Raw genomic sequence first — 19,642 nt, forward strand, 5'->3', positions numbered from 1 at the left:
TGCATAAGAAAAACTAATCAAAAACTGTGAATGCTTTACAGAGCTAAAAACTTCCTTCTACTCTTGCCATTACTTATCTCCTCCCATATTTACTAACCTCCAGGCTTCGCAAAGACTAAAACTTGAACAGTGCTATAGCAAAGTTGCTAAATTTGCAGCACATACATACCCCTTTCAGAATCCACCTCTGTATAGCACAGAAAAGCCTAAATTGGTTCAAACTATCACATCAACTAACATATACTCAGCTTCTTATCACCTGTAAAATTATTCAGCTCCATTTGCCTGTTCAGCCGTAAAAACATTCTACACAACTAGCCATCATGATCCAGTGACCAAAAATTCCTATCTGCCTACAAAATTAGCAAATCTGCTGGGCATCATCTGTATTCAAATAAGGTTGGTAAGGCCTTGAACTCTTTACTTGTATCCATCAGGTCTACACCCTCCTTCCTATCTTTCAAAACAACTCTGAAAGACTTCTTAGCTAAAATCTGGCTCTGTTCTTGTTCAAAACCAGGATAAACTATACCCCTAAATGTGAACAATTACCTTTTCATTCCTTATACCTCCTTACTCTCCCTTCTTTACTTCCTTACTGATATCAAATTCTCTTCCCTGACTTTTGCTCTAAATCTATCATGTCTGTTTTTCCCTTACTTTATATTGCAATTCCTATTTCTGTCAGACTAACTTACCTTTAATTTCTCTACAAACTGTTTAAAATTTCTCCAAGCATTAAATGAATGTCATATACCTTGTATAGACTCTTAACCAGTGTTTGTATGTTATGTCCAATTTATTCTTATCATTTAGAACATCATGCAGATGTTTTGGTTTTATTTTGAAGATTGTAAAATTACTGTTCTTAAAATGTTTTGTAATAATTTGGAACTTTTTTCCCTGAGCCTCTGTTGAAAATGGGCTTCTAACCAGTTGGACATTCCTTGTAATCAAATGTCAATAAATAAATACCAAGGTAGCAACGTAATAGCGGTAGGTTGCCTTGAAACTGCAGCTGCTCCAAATTATCGCAAAGGACTATATTCTATCCTGGTCTCTACCATTGTTAAGAGGGGTATTGTATCATGCATATTGTCAAGCTTCTATATATATTTAACTGCACAGGCAGTCCACTCCAGTTAGGACCAAGGGAAGTACAACTTTTTCAAATTCTATTGGTCAGGTTTCATTTGAAATGGGAAGGGGACAGGGAGACGAGCAGGTGTCAGTATTTTATGATACTCCAGCAAATGTCAGAATAAGTAACAACTTTTATAGCACAGTACCTTGTATACATGCAGTTATATGCAATCAGACATGGAGACAAGCTCATGGCACAGGTAGAAGGATGGTACCCAAATGACAGCTGCACCTTGAACAGATGATGGTTATGTGGCCTTTTCAGGTAAAGAGATAGGTAGTAACAGGAATCCTAAACCTGAGACACAGCTGTCAGAAGGTACTAGATATCCTCTGGAAGAAGATATTTCAGGGTACAGGATGTTGAGTATCTACATTTGAGACACTGTTGTCAAAAATACTAGACTTTTATCTGAAGGAAAAATGAGAAAGATAATAAAGACAGTCTTACTACAATCAAAGAGTGGTGAGAGGATCATCTTGGGGATGTGCTTCATCTTCTGAAGTATGGAATCTCTGCATAAGCCCACAACCACCCCTAATCTACTTATATACTTTAGCCAGTTTGCACCTTGTCTGGAGTCACCAATTCAGCTGCAGAAAACTGGTGCCAGAGCCATTATAGGACTCTGTCCCACTAAGCCAATGGAACTCACTAGAAAGACAGAGTTGGGAAAGGCACCATTCTCAAATCCCACCCTACAGGACATATGTAAGATAGACAAAGCTTTCATGGGCAACAGGGATTTGCATGCATGAACAAAGAGTTATTGTACACAGAACATACTTCTGAAGGAGGAATAGTGGGACAGGGTTTTCCACTGACACCCCTGACCTCAGTCTATGTTAATCTATTCCAAGCTATTTTGGAATAAAACAAAAATGAGAATTATACAACTTTTTTTTACTGTATAGGGATTGCAAAAGATATGGGAGGAATTGTAAGACACATGAGGACTCTCAAATGATTGCCAAAGCAGGACACAAAGCTAAAGCTATTTTGGTATATTTGTTTGGTATTAAATATTCATTTCAGAGTGCAGCTAAGACTGTTGTGCAGCCCTGTAATGGTCTAAGGACCACAGGTAAGAAATGTATCTTGAAAGTGGCAGATTATGATACCAAGTAACCCGAGATGATGTCATTTTCCTCCATTAAGGTAGAAAAGATATCAAATTCTGCATTTGAAATTTTTAGCAGGGTGGGTTTTAGTACAAAATATTTATGTAAAGAGGGACTGACTTCATGTCAAACATGTCGACTTATTTCTGGAATCACAGTGGAGTCAACAGTTAAAAACCACCCCTACCATCCTCAAAACGTGGCCTCATGGGAAGGCCCAACTCTGCTCTTTAGACTATGCTGAGTGCATTTTTAGACCATTTTTAGCAAGAGTGAGACAAGTATATACATCATCTCCTGTTTGTTTACAAAAAGGTTGACAAGATTCCTCAGTTTTTTTTTCACCTTTTGGGCTACTTTATGGTGACAAGGTGAGGGGGGCCCTGAGATTTAATGTGTGATGAACAGGATGCTGGGTGTGATTCTGACAAGGAGTTTGTTGTGGAATATGTGCTGAATTTAAGAACAGACTTTAGGGAGATCATAGAACTGATGGAAGAACATCCAGTACAAACATACCAGCAATAAAGCATTTGTTGTGACAGGACAGCTGAGCCTGATGTATACAATTGTATTGAATGTTAATGGTGCTTATTTATTCCTGCTTATCCAAAGCAGAATGACAGTGAAACTATCAGTGCTGTGGGAAAGGCAAGTGATACTGATTATGCCATGGGAATACCAGGTAGAAGTCATGGACATAAACTTTATTGTGCCATTAGGATGAAGTCCTACCATGATAGTAGGACACTAGTACTTAGTATATGCAGTGGATTATAACAGGAAGTAGAGGGGGATATGGTGGTAGATCTCAGAGAGTTTTTACCCTCAGAGAATAAGGTAGTACTCTCACAGTAGGTACTATTCTCTACATAGTTTCAACAAATACAAGCAGTTCTGCATGAGTTTGGGAACATATGCCTGACTAAGCCAGGGTATACCTAGCTTAATGAGCACTACTTAGACACAAAAACCCAGTGACAAACAAATGGTATCTTAACACGTTATGTGAACCATGTGGGAGGAACTGCATGAGATGTTAAATCTGGCAGGAATCCAGGAATCCAGCAGCCATTGCACCTCATCAGTGATGTTGGTGGCAAAAATATAAAAATATTAGATTCTTTATAGACTACAGGAAGCAAACCATTCGCACAGAAGCAGATGCACACCGCACATCCAAGATGAAGTTTTAAAGCAACTGATGAGGCAAAGGACCTGACCACTTCTGACATAATTAAGGGTTACCAGTACTTCTTGACATCTGCAGCAAGAGAAAAGAAAGGATTTGTTAACCCAGTTTGGATTGTGTGAATTCATCAAAATACCCTTTGTGAATAGTTGTTGTATCTTTCGGCTTTTCCCGGTTAGGGGTTTCCACAGCGAAATTCCGGTCCGCTAATGATTGGCAGTAGATTTTTACATACTGACTTGCCAGGCCTGAAGCACAACCTTCAACAAAGGTACGCCCATTCACCCATGTCTCCACACAGAAGACGCTTTAGCTGAGAATTGAACAGGACAACGTCTTACTGTGAGGCGACAACGCTAGCACAGCACCACCACAGCCCTTTGTGAATAGTAATACCTCAAAATCTTTCCAGAGTTTGATAAATTACACTCTAGCAGAAGATGGAAGCTATGTCCTCAATGACATATATGAATTAGTATTGCTACATAGAGGCACACAGGAACATGTGTTCCCCATGTAATACTGTTTGTCTCCATGAGTGCTCAAGTCCCTGAAATACCATGAAATGTCTCTTTTTTAAAAACCAAATCCCAAAGTGAGGTTCCTTCAGGTGTTCAAAGTGTTTCAAAGCACAGGCATGGTCTTTGTCTTTGAAAGCTCAAGCTCACAGTCTTTCCCACTCAGCTGAATTTTACAGTACATGTCTTTGAACTGAAGGCATGGTCCATGCTACTTTTTGGAGAAGCACATCTTTGAACTTGAAACAGTCTTGCTTATGGATAGAACTGGAAAGAAAAAACTTTTTAAATAGGGGACAAAAGTACTTGGCCCACTCTATTTTTGAAAGCATTCTTAAGAACTGCTCTTTAGAAAGGAGGGAGAAGTGTGCGTGTCCATGATTCTCTACTTCAAATGACATCCAGAAGAAATCGCAAGACATCAAAAACATGTAAATGTCATATCAATAACACCATGCCATCATTAATACCCCATTAGAGAATTCTTATGTAAAGAATATGAGAATTATTCAGGTCTGTTCCTTGTAAAATGTGTAGCTTTCTGGCAATCTGTTATGAATTGTAGTTACTAAATCTTAACATGTGAGTTTCATACTTTTTGTCCTTAAAAATGATTGCTAATGCAAATTTCTAAGTAAATTAGAGAAGGATTTAAAGTGTGTGTGTGTGTGTGTGTGTGTGTGTGTGTGTGTGTGTGTGTGTGTGTGTGTGTGTGTTCTTTGTCACTGATTTTTGAGCTAAGAGGTTAAAGGGCATGGGGGCTGTATGTTCTCACAATAATGATCTAAAATACACTGCTTGGTCATTATTTAAATATTGTTCATTTATTTTATCACACACAAACATCTGAATGCACACAGTCAATTGATGGTCATGTGTGTGTGTGTGTGTGTGTGTGTGTGTGTGTGTGTGTGTGTGTGTGTGTGTGTGTGTGTGTGTGTGTGTGTGTGTGTGTGTGTGTGTGTGTGTGTGTGTGTGTTGTGTGTGGGTGTGTGCATGTGTGGGTGTGCGTGTGTGCGTGTGTGTGTGTTGTGTGTGTGTGGGTGTGTGGGTGTGCGTGTGTGCGTGTGTGTGTGTGTGTGTGTGTGTGTGTGTGTGTGTGTGTGTGTGTGTGTGTGTGCTTGTGTCCTGCATCCCACAGTAGTTATGGTATAAAGGAAGGAATCAACTGCCTTAAACAGGAGCTCCAGTATATGAGCCATGTTCATTGGGCATGATCCTTGGTTTCCTTGTTTTGTTAACTGTTGATGATGTATTTATTAGCTGACTGTGATTAAACAGGACAGCATGAAGTCGACTAGCTTTATGTTAAAGTGTTAACTATGAATGCATTTTTAATTTAGCCTGTTTGATGCAAGCACATGAATGTGAAATGCACGTTGGGCTTGAGCAGTTTGTTTCATACTATTAACGAGCTACTTCCTTTAATGTAGCATTTGGTTCTCTCAGCCTTTGCTTATTTAATGTGAGTCTCACCAAGTCACTTCACCAGATAGTGCTCCTGGGCTTACCCCAGTATGTTGTTCCAAGATGTTAGCAAATGCATTACACATTTGTCTTTTGAATTCCCACACCCTTCAAAGAGACACTAATTGATGCTTCACTATATGCTATTTGACCAGGAATCCCTACATTTCTGTTATACATTAATGGCCTGCCAGATGCATTTTCAATAAATTTGAGTTTAAAAGGAAACAAAGTTTACTGTTGCGCATACTGCTTTCAGGATGCAAGTTTTTTGTTTTGTTCATCAAATGGCTCTAAGCGTTTTGCTGTATTTTTCTTAATGAGAGTTTTTAATTAAATCCAAATCATTGTGACAACTGTAAAGCTAAAGATGACAGTTAGAACAGTGTTTTATGTTAATCTGGGAGAGACAGCCAAGTAATGGGAAATTGGTATCATCTTGGGGGAGGGTTCTGGTCCATTACTCTGCCTAGGGCCTCACTTGACTATAATCCATCTCTGCTTTTATTGTTCAGAAACGGTGCATGAGTATTTTGCCTTAAATGTATACCATATCGTTTTGTGTTTCTGTCTCACAAATCAGGTAATGGAGCAACCCAGGAGCACTGTCTAGTTAAGTGACTTGCTCACAGTCACACAGTAGACAAATGGATGAAGAAAGAATCAAACCCTATACTCTTGACCACAGGAAGCAACTCCCTGTGAGGTTAGAGCCTTAATCACCTGCCCTCACAAATCAGGTAATGGAGCAACCCAGGAGCACTGTCTAGTTAAGTGACTTAAGTGACTCACTAAGGTTTACCTTCAGTCAATAATGCCAGTTATTGTAGTTGCATTGTTTTTGTTGTTAAATGTTCAGAAAATAGAAGTTGATGTAAAACCTGTTACTCTTAATTTTTGAGGTGAATTAGAATGTTTTGGCTCTTATCTGTCTCAGATTTTGCAGAACACCACTGCTTTGCCTTATTCATGCTCTGTCCCTCATTAACTTATTTTTTTCTAGTAAATCACCAATGATAAATAGTCAGTAATGTAGTTGTTACAGTTTCATAGTTTTTATGTTTCAAAGAATGTGTGACCATGCAACACTTACGATTCTTTTAACATTTTAACTGATTTAGGGTTGTCTACTTCTTATGTTAACAAGCTGCATTCTGCAGTCAGTGATACAGGGTTTGAATCCTATTACCTCCATTTGCCTACTGTATGACTTTGAGCAAGTCATTTTATGAGGCAGTGCTCCCAGGTCACCTCTGAAAAAAAGACAGGCTGACCTGGTTAACACATACATAAAGTAATATTTAACATTTATTCTGTCTTTATTTGTGGGTTTGTGCAGAATTTGAGAGGTATTCTGATCTGTTCCTTGTAAATAATAGTATATGTATAAATCATTTTTTGATTCAGGTTTTATTTGTGATGTTAGAGGTATTGTGTATATCACATTTTTGATTTCTGCTATTCTGATTATTTTAGGAAAAATGAATGAACTTTACATAAATGAATATATGGCTGTGCACATAATTATGGTGTAAGTAAAAATTGTCAATAGTTGCTTAAACATACTATTGTATGTCAAAAGCATTAAATTATTCAATTTTATGTTAATGGGTTCATAGGTGTAGGTGTACACTAGGCTAATGACCCCTAGGGCCTTATAAGCCTCTCCATGCAACCCAAATGTGAGCCACAGCTTTGATTTATATTGCTGGTGATTTACTGACTTCAGTCCATAAGAGACATAGGTGTCAAACCAGGGAATGAATTTCTGATTATCCATCCATTGGTCCAAGTTGCACTTAGATAGGGATAGGGAAGAACTCTGCATGTTATGTGATCCTATCTCGCCTACATTCTGACTGATGGGTTCATCCTACGCTATGCCAAAGAGCGAAGTCTCTTATTGGCTGAGCTTACTATATCCCAGGATGCACCACTACCAGTCCCCCAGATCTCGTTTGCCGCTAACTAGCAAAGACGTGGTCTCGAGCTGGCTGAGCTAAGTAGTGTCTTTTCACTAACTTTTTCTGTCAGAAATTTGCTAATTCTTTAACAAAAAGCTGTTTTAACAGCTACTCTGTGCTGTGTGTGTGTTTTGAAAACTTTTTGTAAGAAAAATTGTGTGTGATTGGTGTTTGTTCCGCACAGGCTCCTTCTTCCATAGGGCCTTTCCTGTTGGTTAATCCCTTTGAACCTTAGGGTTCTTGGATTTCGTATACTTTATTCACTGTTGTATGTCTTCAGTTGGCCTTTATTTTAATTGGCTATCATTGTAAACGCAAGTTAATCTTGTAGGGTCAGTCTTTCCCAACAAAGTTTTGTCTGTGAGAGAGTACTCAGTTTTCTTATAATGTCTCAGGCCCCTAGGCCTTGACAAAAATGCACTAAATGTAGTTTTAAAATGTCTATCACGGATGACCACTCTCTGTGTGTATATTGTTTTGGCGCCAAACATTTGCAGGAGTCCTGCAGCGTGTGTCACGCTTTTTCCTCGAGGGTCCTCCAAGAGAGGAAAAATTTATTTTGAAAGGCCTTATAAAACCCTCTTTTGAAGAAGCTTTAGCATCCTCTCCTTCCCTGCTGCCAAAAGACATAGCAGTCTCGACGCTCCACTGGTCTCGGAGCCGGCGAAGGTTGTCCGCGTGCCTAAGTCCTCCTCGGCACCGATGGAAACTAGTTGGTATTCCTTGTCCCCTAGCCCCTTGGGGCTGTTGGAGAGGCCAACTCGCAGTATCCTCTAGGTCATCGAGGATGTCAGATTCGGACATAGACAGGGTGCTCCAAAGACTGTTCCAGTCCCCAGTCTTTCAAAATTTGTTTCGGCTCCACCCACTTGGCTTTAGCCCATGCCATTGCCATTCCTCCTCCGACCGCTTCGGCCGCTGGAGCAGGTGCTGTTGGAGCCGGTGGAGATCCTAGGATAGGCTACTTCTGTCTGCTATCATGGGCGGACACTCCCAGGATTCTGGGGTCCGAGCTATGAGGAGTGCCTTGGCCAAGTCTTCTTCGCCATCTCTGGCTTTACTGGCACCTTCCTGGGCGTGGAGACTGGGTCTTTGGCAGTTCCCCTGTCCCTAGGCAGCGGAGCCCGGGCCTGAGGTTACCCCACTGGCCTCCTGAGGGTTCTTCGAGTTGTCTTCAGAGGAGCCCCAAGGAAGAGATCGTGCAAGAGGAAGCACGTGGACTCCCCCGAGTCTCTTACATCAGACACTGATCTTGATGATGCGGAGGGGTCCCTGAAGTCGTCCTCGGATGATGTCTCATTCGCAGACATTTTAGAGATCCTCAAGCAATGAGGCGGCTGGATATCCAAACCCCCCTCTGCTGATGAGTCAGTGCTTCTCAAGGCCTTTGGGGCTCAGCCCTCCGCCTCCTGGGTGTCTCCGCCTTGACGAGCTCCTGGATTTGGTTTGTCGGAGGGCGTGGGAACATCCAGATACTGTGGAACCAGTGCCTTCTCGCCCTAACAAATTTTGTGTCTGCCCCACCCGAGAAGGAGTTCTTGACAAAAGGCGTGGCTGTAGATGCCATGGTGGTGGCATCTGCTACACAACAGGACATGGCAGAGGCTTCAACGTCCATCCATCCTCCTAATAAGGAGTCTAGGAGCATGGACCCCTGACTTCAGCGGCCTTTACACTAAGGTCCCTGAATTATTTGGCACATTTTACCAGGCTACAGAGGGATCTGGTCAAGGAGCTGTCAGATTCCCTCTCAGGTAACCTACCTGAGCAGCTAGCCCAGTCGGTTAGCTCTCAGTTGGCTATCCTTACCTCGATTTCTAACTCGTCCATGAGGCTCATTTCATATGCGGCACAGGCAGAGACAAGCCTGGCTCCCTTTTGTCATTTTTTTGGAGGCCTTCAAGTCTTCCTTCACCGACGCCCTTTGATGGGTCCTCTTTGTTTGGACCTAAGGTTCTGTGAGCAAGAGGGAAAAACTTTATCTGCCATGTGGGGTTATTCCACTCCCTTTCGGCCTTATCCCAAGGCTAAAGGAGGAGGGAAGATGTGGTTCCACAAATCACGTTTTTCCTCAACAGCAGGAAGATTCCCCTTCCAGAGGCAGAGGACGGGAATTTTTCTGGGAGCCAGAGGCGCAGAGGGTTCTGGAGACCGCGAGTCCTTTCGTGGCTCTTCAGCCTCCCACACTTCATGAGGGATTGCCCGGCTGTGCTGAGCCAGTCGGTGCCGAAGCACCTAAAAGCCTGGGAGTCTATCACTCAGGACAGATGGGTGCTTCGATTATTGCCGGAGGTTACACCATTCCTTCACACACTCACCCCCACTGTCCAAAAAAATCGGACCCACCACCCAGTCAAAGGGAAATTGCAGCGCCAAAGCTGCTAGAAAAAGGAGTCATCCGTCCCCACAGACCAGATCGATCCGAAGTTCTTTTAGTGCCAAAAGACAGGGACCTGAGACCAATATTGATCTCAGCAAACTAAACCAATCCATCATGAAATCCAAATTCCGAATGGTCACTTTACAATCCATTCTCCCATTGTTGGAGAAGGATGTTTGGATGTGCTCCATAGATCTCAAGGACGCTATTATCATACCGTACATCAGGCGTCCAGGAGGTATCTGCGCTTCAGCCTGGGAGACAGTCATTTCCACGCACTGCCCTTTGGTCTCACCACAGCCCCAGGGTGTTCACCAAGTGTTTGGCAGTAGTAACTGCTCACCTGAGGAGTCTTGGATTCCAAGTGTTTCCCTATCTGGATGACTGGCTCCTGACTGCCACCACCAGGCATCTACTAATGGACAACCTCAAAGCCACCATCTCCCTGGGTGCTACCCTGGGAATTACATTCAATTGGTCAATGTCTGTCTTGCTGCCCTCTCAGCGCATAAGGTTCATAGGAGCAGAGATAGACTCAAAATTGATGCTTCTTCCTACCGAAAGGATTCAAACTTTACAAGGTCAAGTTCAAGCCCTGCTTTCAAGATCCAAAGCCCCAGCCAGGATGGTCCTGCAACTTTTAGGTTCGATGTCCACGGTTCTCCTAGTTCCACTGGCAAGATTGCACATGAGGATTCTTCAGTGGCTGTTATTGACTCAATGGTCCTTTCAGAATCTCCCCCTCAATCACCCCATTATGATTACAGAAAGGACCTCCGCTGGTGGCTTCAGCCATCCAATCTGAATCAGGGAAGACCTTTGTTATCCCTCCGGTGGCCACCCTGACGACGGATGCCTCCCAGACAGGGTGGGGGCATTGTCTGGGCAGGTTAGTTCAGGGTTCTTCCCTTCCAGACAAAACCTTTCTCCATATCAATGTATTGGAAATGAGGGCTGTACTTCTCCCCCTACAGGCCCTCCACAAGTTTCTCCTCAAGGCATTATCGCTATCCACACAGACAACATGTCGGTGGTCTGGTATCTAAACAAACAAGGAGGGACCAGATCTTACCCCTTTGCAGAGAGGCCATGAGGGTGTGGAATGGGCTGTAGCTACCAACCCACATTCCAGGGAAATCCAATATATTGGCAGACAGATTAAGCAGGACGATTCTCTCTCCTCACGAGTGGTCCCTGAATGAAACAGTAGCAGCTCAGGTTTTCAGAAAATGGGGGACCCCGTGCTGTGACCTATTTGCAACACCACAAAACGCAAAGTGCAAAAGGTTCTTCTCCTTGACTCCACGTCAGGGGGAGGCAGCTATGGATGCTCTGGTCCAACCTTGGCCAACAGGACTACTTTATGCCTTTCCTCCGGTTCCACTTCTCCCCAAAGTCATCCAGAAAGCTTCTCAATTGGGGTCCACAATTATACTAATTGCTCCGCACTGGCCTCGTCAGGTATGGTTTCCCTACCTGAAGAAACATGCTGTGGACGATCCTTGGTTTTTGGATCTAACTCCGGATCTGCTGATTCATTAGTCGGGACGACAACACCAGTCCCTTCACACTTTGAAATTGACAGCTTGGCTCCTCCACTTCCGACTTTAGTCAGAAATCACACCTTAGACCCGGAAGTTATTCACATTTTATCTTCGGCCCACAAACCCACCACTAAGAAATTGTACCTCAGTAAGTGGAAGAGGTTTGCTATCTGGGCTCAACTCAGGGCTTAGACCCTATCACTGCCCCGATACCAGAGGTTTTGAAATTTTTAACATCCTTGTTTAATCAAGGATCTTCAGTCTCTACTATTAAAGTCCAACTAGCAGCTATCTCTAAATTTCACGAATCCATGGATCCACCGTTGATGAGCAGCAGATTATGCAAAACTTTCATTAAAGGTGCTGGGCTGTTAAGACCTCCAGTTTTTCATCCTGGATCTTGATTTGGTACTTTGTGGCTAACATCTTCCCGCTACATGTGAGTTAAAATATCTGTCTTGGAAAACTGCCTTCTTAGTTGCAATTACCTCTGCAAGAAGAGTTTCAGAGCTTCAAGCCCTATCTATCAAACCACCGTACTTGATTTTTTCACAAGGATAGAGTATCACTTAGGCCTAACCCATCTTTTGTCCCAAAGGTTTGTTCTAATCTCTGTCTCCAACAATCTCTAGAGCTACCAGTTTTTTCCAAAATTCTCCAACGGGAGTACACCCTCCATAAATTGGATGTTCACAGGCAATTGCGCTTCTATCTAAACAGGACTCAGCAAATTCGAAAATCAGACCAGTTGTTTGTGTCCTTTTCAGATAATAAATTGGGTAAAACCATCACTAAAGCTACTATCTCCAAATGGATTAGAGATTGTATATCTCAGGCTTATTCCTCTTCAAATAAGCAACTTACAACATCTATCAAAGCTCACTCTACCAGAGCTATGGCTACTTCTATTGCTTTTCATTCCAAGCTCGCTATTTCTGAGATTTGTGCTGCGGCTACTTGGTCCAACCCACACTTTCATTTCCCACTATAAATTGGATGTGGCATCTAAAGGGCGAGCATCATTTGGTTCCATGGTACTCAGGAGTGTTTTCCAGTGAGCCACCCAGGATTCAGGTGCTAGGGATGCTGTCCCATCAGTCAGAATGTAGGCATAGATCACATAACATCTTTTAGTTATGTACTCACCATAACTTCCGATGGCCGGGCTCCATCTCGCCCACATTCCTAATACCCTACCCTCCTTCCCCCTGCCTTGGAGATCAGAAGAGATTGAACGGTTTTGAGTTCTACTGTTTTTTATCTTGTTTCATCTGACGATGTTATATAAGCAGCATGTGTGTCTGTGTATGTATGCGGACAAACTAGATCTGGGGGACTGGTAGTGGTGCATCCTGGGATATAGTAAGCTCAGCCAATAAGAGACTTCGCTTTTGGCATAAGCCGTGCAGTCGGAGCCGAGGGATCGCGGCGAACCCATCAGTCAGAATGTAGGCGAGATGGATCCCAAACATCTGAAGTTATGGTGAGTACATAACTAAAAGTTCACATGGATGGAGAGACTGTTCCAGAGAATAAGAATTCTCTGAGACACATATCTGTCTCTCCAACATGTCCTATTTATGTTGCAAACAAAATGTAGGTATCTTAATGTAGTATCCCTGGTGCTGTTTGTTTTGCAGATGTGCAGAAAGTTCATCAAACAGGGTCCAGAGCTGCCTTGTATGCCAAGCAATGATCACTTCTCAGAAGTCTGCATGATACAAAGTAAAGAGACAGGGCTTTGAGGCTGTCAGCATAGGGCACTGTGTTTACTACCTGTATTATTTTTGTAGGAAACCTTTGTGGACATTCCAGGTGCTGCATGTGTCTGGTCATGTGCATACTGAAGGGGGCATTATACTGTATGATGGGTCTGATAAGGACCAAATACAGTGGTATGATATCCTCACTGGACCTAGATACCAAATCCTTGCATATAGGTTGACCAACATAGAAGGATTTTCTGACTATCTTTTTAGTTGGTTGAAGGCTAGGTTACTATCTGTATGAGTTCCCAGATGCCTAACTAGTGAATAAACTTCTAGGGTGTTTTTGATGACATAGCTACCTGGGGTGCAGACTTCACAAAAGATACTATAATGCAGTTCTTGGTGTTGAGTTTTAAGCCATGGCTTTGGCACCAAGCATTTGTCTGTGATTCACTGACTGCTCCCAGTTTGCAATCATCCATGATCTTGATTAGACAGAAGCCTTTGACATTGGCTTTGGCATCTGAGAAATAGATGCCAAGGAGGAGTGGGCCTAGCACAGAGCCTGTGGGCACTCTACTGGTGACCCTACTCTTTGTGGAGGTGGCCTCACCAATTCTAACCTCCTGGGTCCTATCAGTGAGCCAGCTAGCTATCCAGCATGTTATAAAGGGGTTTATACCTAGTTCTGCAAGTTTGTTGACAATGCCCAAGTAGGGTATTATATCAAATGCTTTAGTCAGATCTAAGTGGGCAGAATGCACTATTTTCCCCTCATCAATTGCCTTAGTGATCTTTTCAAAGAAGTCCACCAGATTCAGTAAGCATGACCTTTCTTTGATAAATCCAAACTGGGATGTATCCAGTGTCTGAAGGTCTCTTATGTCCTTTTTGATAATTTCCGTGATAATTCTTCCCATGGCTTTTCAAATAAGACTAGTCAGACTAATGGGTCTGTAGTTTCTAGGATCTCTCTTATGAAGGGGGATGACAGCTGCAATCCTCCATTTACATGGCACAAAGCCTGTTTTAAGACTATAATTAAATGATGAATCCAGGGTCATGATAAGTCATATTTTAGACTGCTCATGAGACAACTTGTGATGTTATTGGGGCCCACTGAGGCCATGTTCTTGGCTTTAGTGAGTGGAGCCAGTACATGTTCCCTAGTTATAATTGGAGGGATTATGTCTGAGGGTATATTTCTTGGGAGTAGGACAGGGGTTGGATGGGGGTAAAGTTGGAAATGAATTTGTCTGCTAACAGGTTCATTATATCACCAGGCTCACTGAATGTGGTACCATTAGCCACCAAGTCAGAACGTTACTGTGTGCTGACCTTGAGGTTTCTGACATAGCTGTAGAAGGCTTATGGGTTCATAGGCCAATGTGATTTACCACTAAGCCACTGCAGATATTTTAAAGCCAGACCTCCTGGTAAGTGTGTACATAAGGTCCAGTATGCACTGTGCTTCTGGGTATATGGAGTTTGACTTATAGCTGGCTAGGATATTATATGAGATTTTGTCTATGGTGATGCTTTATGATTATCTTTCATCTGGAAGGCTATATTGACTTCAAAGTGATCTATGCTTGACATAATTAGCTCTCTCAGTTGCCTATTTAGTTTAATGAGAGTGTTTTATCTTTATAGGAATTACCCTTCCTGATTTTTTGCCATATTTTTTTTCTTTTTGGTGTGTATCCTGTTAAATTTCGGATGCCACCAGGGCAGTTTGTTTCGAGAGGTAGTCCTGAGCTTACTTCTGGTTGGTACAACAGTCTCCATGCAGCTATTGACATGGTTGTACAGAGTTTCTGAAAACAATTCAGCATAGGCTGCTGTGTTTCCAAGGCTTCAATGTGATCAGCAAATTGAATTTTGACAAATCATCACTTACTAAAAGATAATTTCCATGGAGTAGTTCCTAACTACTACTGATTTTAATGAGATTATGGGGTTCATTTTTATTTCAAAGGAATTTTATGATTGGACCTTACCAGGGATGATGAGAATGGATGAGATTGGGGGCTGAGCTTTCTTCCACATTTATGAATACAAGGTCCAGTATATTGGAGGCTTTAGTGGGCATATTCACTATTTGGTCAAGGATGTTTGTATTTTAGAAGTCTAGGAATCTCTGTGCCTGTTGATTTTAGGCCATGTAGTATTCCCAATATATAAAACGGTAATTGAAGTCTCCCATGAGTAGGGCATTAGGTTGAGTGGTAAGTGTCTACATTAGGTCCAGTATGCATTGTGAGCTTCTGGGTACATGGAGTTTGACTTATAGCTGGCTAGGATATTATATGAGATTTTGTCTGTGGTGATGCAAATGTACTAAAGTACTGGAACAGATACCAGTTAACCCCCAGAGGGTGTTAGGAAGTAAGGATAAAATAATGGGATTTAATTTGGTAAATCAGACTGAACTCTGGCATGCACCTTAGGTTGAATGATAATATTTTTATAAGTAATATACTAAAATTACACACTGTGAGGCTGTAATGGAAAACATTATAAAATATATGTTTAGTATATTTATTACTACTTTACAGTATTTTTATGAAATACATGCAAAAAATGTACATTTTATAAGAGTTTGATTACTGAGAGGTTTGAATATACATTTGCATTTTGTATATGAATTTACATTTACATACATTATGCTTTAAATCTGGTGCTTCAGGAGTGGATGTTTATTAGTTAGGTAGGGTGTATGATAAATTACTATTATAAAAATAGTATTCATATATTTCTTACTTAGTTCTGAAATTTTTTTTATATTATATGGATGAAAGCACTTACCTCTTCTGTTTAATAAATAACTTATTTTTTTTCATGGCATGAGTTTTACCTGTTTGGCTATGGCAACTGTGCTGTTTTTTTGGTCATTGGTGCTTTTACACTAGTTGCTCCCCTTGTGGTTTGCTATTACCATAAAGACAAGGAAGATACTCCTGGTTCTGGAGAAATATCAGAAGCCCCTCCTAGAAAATGCATGTGTTTTGGGGGGTGTGAGCAAGCTTGTGTCCATGTGTATGTGTGTGTGTGTGTGTGTGTGTGTGTGTGTGTGTGTGTGTGTGTGTGTGTGTGTGTGTGTGTGTGTGTGTGTGTGTGCATGTGTGTGCGTGTGTGTGTGCATATGGGTCCCCTTCATATGATCGAACTTTCAAAAGTGCGATGTTCGTATGGCTGAGACCATATGATCGAACTTTTGAAAGTTCAAATGTTCTTATATTGTATATATATTGTATATATATACATAGAGAGAGAGAGAGAGAGCGAGCAGGAGATGTGGGGGGTGCAGGGGGGCTTGCCCCCCTTGCTAATAGTGTTCAGGTAATTTTTTTATTTTTATTTACTTTTTTATTAGATGTTCGAAATTTCAAAAGGTTGATCATATGGTCTCGGCCATATGAAAGTTGAACTTTTGATAGTTTGATAATCTGAAGTAGACCCGTGTGCATGTGTGTCTGTGTGTGTGTGTGTGTGTGTGTGTGTGTGTGTGTGTGTGTGTGTGTGTGTGTGTGTGTGTCTGAGTGTGTGGCATGCTACTTGGTAGGAAAGATGCATGATTTGTAAGTCTTATTGTCTATAATAGGAGTGTCCACCTCAGACACACAATCCACTCCCTATCGCCAAGGGAAAAATGTTGGCCTTGGGCTGCTTATTCTATACTTCCTCAGCCGTCTTTCATGCTCTTGGGGCAATAACTAAACTTAGGTCCCTGATTCACTGGTAACATTGATGGACACTGTTCCTACTACTTTAGTCTGACAATTTTCCTTAATTATATAGCTAATCAACATGACACACTGGGTAACGAATGGGATCAATCCTTGCCTCTCAACTGTCCCTGATTTTGCAGCAATTCCTTTATGTTGTCTCATATTTTTGCCATGTCCTTCATAAAATGTTTGATTTTCTGGTAAATCACTGAGGATTATGGCCAGTGAATAATGCCAGACATTAGAATTTCCTACTTCTGATTGTTTAGAAAATGTACATTAACTTTTTAAGTGAGAGTAATAACTAAAAATTGTCCCTGATTTTGGGCCTTTGTCTTATCATTATATTTGGCTTTGTCCAGAATTCATGACCAAAAAAGTTGAAATATAACAAATGCCCTTTCTCAGACAACAGAAGAAATCATAATACACATGAACCAACTTTACAACACAGGATAAACAAATCTACTATAGGTCACTAGCAACATCATAAGTGTATGCAATATATTAGACTTGCTTTAACGCACTTAGAAATTGTTATAGCTTGTCATCAAATAAAACATTCCATATGGCTTATACATCACAATACATAACAATTTTTATTGCACAATGCTATTTTATAAGCACATTTAAGTTAATTAAAAATATCAGTGTTATCTTATTACCACCTTGACCAAGTTTTAGCCTATCAAAGTGCAATACCTGAGTGACATGGTGGACCCCCAGTATTCGGGCAACTGGAATTGTTAATGAAGATCCAAATTCTCCAATGATCCCAGCAATCATACTAGCAGAGTTACAAATGTAATTAGGGATAGGCTTCTGAATGCCTGATAAAAATGCTAAGGCTGTTTCAATTGCTTGGTTCTCCGAGAAGCAAGAATCAAAGATGTCGAAGCCCAGAGTGAAGTTGGGTAGTAAATGTACATTTTTGTTAATTTCATTGATGGCATAAACCATTGCCAGGACTCCCCTGTAGTAACCAACATGAAATCTGTAAGGAATAGGAGTAATCACAGAGAATAATTACTCAATGTGCGTTTAAAGCTGCATGAAATATAGCAGAAATACTGGTCTAAGTTTATCGTAGTTAATATTATACATGCTAATAAGTCAGGTGAAAAAATATTATTAGATTTATAAAATATAACAAAGTAATGCAAACAAAATTAGATAATGTAATTTAACTGCAAGTTATCATTTATACAAGTGATTTACATTAAATAGCATACTATGGTGCGAAGAAAGGGAATTCTCATTTAAGAATGCACTATCTAATAAAATCTCTACAACATAACATTTGTAAGTGACCCCAAACTCATTTTTTGCATCTAGGAGTCATTGTATGATATTAGTGAATATGCTGAAAGCGGAAGAGCTATATTGACTCCAAGATGTAGACCTTGTCAGTTACTATATCTGTACAAAGCATTTCTGACTGCACATTTCTGTGGCCATTCAATTTATGGACAACTACCTCAAGAATACAAGCCTCAGGCTTGTGCAACATGCATCATAACAGTTAGCTAGGATGGTGCATTTAAAAATAATGCAAAAATGTAGCCTAGCTCCATGGTACAGAAGGCAGGAGCACTGCCTAAAGGTTCATTTAGCAGCCCTCGCATGGAAGCACCCAGGCAAGGAGGGAAACAAATGAAAAGGTAGACCAATCTCAATTTTCGTGACTTGATGGCAAACAGAGTTTGTGCAATTACCCTTGTGGAGACCATTGAAACCATTGCTCATATTTTGAGGGAGGGGCATGGATGCTTGGAGAGAATGCCCCTTGCAGAAGTGAGCAGACATCATCTGCTGTCAAACCTTTGATTATCTATCCTTGGTATTGATTGTGTGCTAAGGATAGAGTCATAAACAATAAATCTCAATCCACCACTGATGGCTACCTTTATCTTGGCCCTTCCTGGTTATCACTCACCCTAGTGATGGAGAACAAATGAGTCCCTTGGCCAGGAGGAGTCTGATGATTGAGAGGTTGCAGGGGAAAGAAGAGCAAACAAAATGTATCCTTAAAGAAAAACAAAGAAAGAAATATTGCACTGTTTGGTTGGCATTTACTTTATTTGTACTGGGTAGGTTATAGTTAGCATCTTCTCCTATATTCTAACAGTGTTTATCTATTTGCTACTCTTTATTTATTTTGTTAACTGGAAAACAGTATTTCACCAAAGACTGTTTTTAGTCATGGCATGTGCTACAAGACAAAAATACCAAGAAACAACATATACCCTGGGATTCATGAAGCTCGGCACAAGGACGGCGTTAGCCTTGCACCGACTGTGCGGCATAGAGATGGCACAGCAGCACCACATGCATATTAATGAAGGCACGCTGCCACAACATCCACGTGCATAACAAACGTGTGCGAGTGCAGGGGACGTGTCTAACCGCTGCACGGAGGTGTGAACATGTAGGCTGCATACGCGTAAACTAAAATGCTGACTAGTACAGCCTGCCTCTAATAATAATTACTCCTGTCAGTGTCCGTGGATACTGAAATGTATGTAAAGCATACAAGATTGTTTTGAGAACACCAAAATAAAAAGTAAACACAAAGGCACGTAGTTGAATATTGAGTCCCCGTCCCTCGAACAAATGACATTTAAAACCCCGTGCCCGTATTCCATTGTAGTGTTGATAGTTATACCAAGTGGAAGCGAAACGCAGTGTGTTAGCATGCCACTGCCCTTTGCTAAGCCTAGCCCAATGGTTAGGGTTACCACCTGTCCCACATTGTTAGGGACAATCTGCCTCTAGGCAGTTGTGCCCATACCAAAACCATTATAAATGTTAAATGTCCTGCGATTGTAGGACATAATTATGTCCCATATTTTATGTAATAGTTCCATAAAAT

General features: G+C 41.3%; 1 protein-coding gene across 1 annotated transcript in view; it reads right to left on the reverse strand.

Moving 5' to 3' along the window:
- Positions 1–19,642, reverse strand: part of LOC122810683 (extracellular calcium-sensing receptor-like) — a 192,556-nt gene that overhangs the window by 172,161 nt on the left and 753 nt on the right. The window contains exon 2 of the mRNA XM_044082252.1: positions 17,473–17,764. Within this exon, the coding sequence (XP_043938187.1) occupies positions 17,473–17,764 (292 nt within the window). The remainder of the gene's footprint in view (positions 1–17,472; positions 17,765–19,642) is intronic.

Source organism: Protopterus annectens, chromosome 9.part0 (assembly GCF_019279795.1).
Source record: "Protopterus annectens isolate FY-2018-M chromosome 9.part0, PAN1.0, whole genome shotgun sequence".
In the NCBI taxonomy this organism is placed as follows: domain Eukaryota; kingdom Metazoa; phylum Chordata; order Ceratodontiformes; family Protopteridae; genus Protopterus; species Protopterus annectens.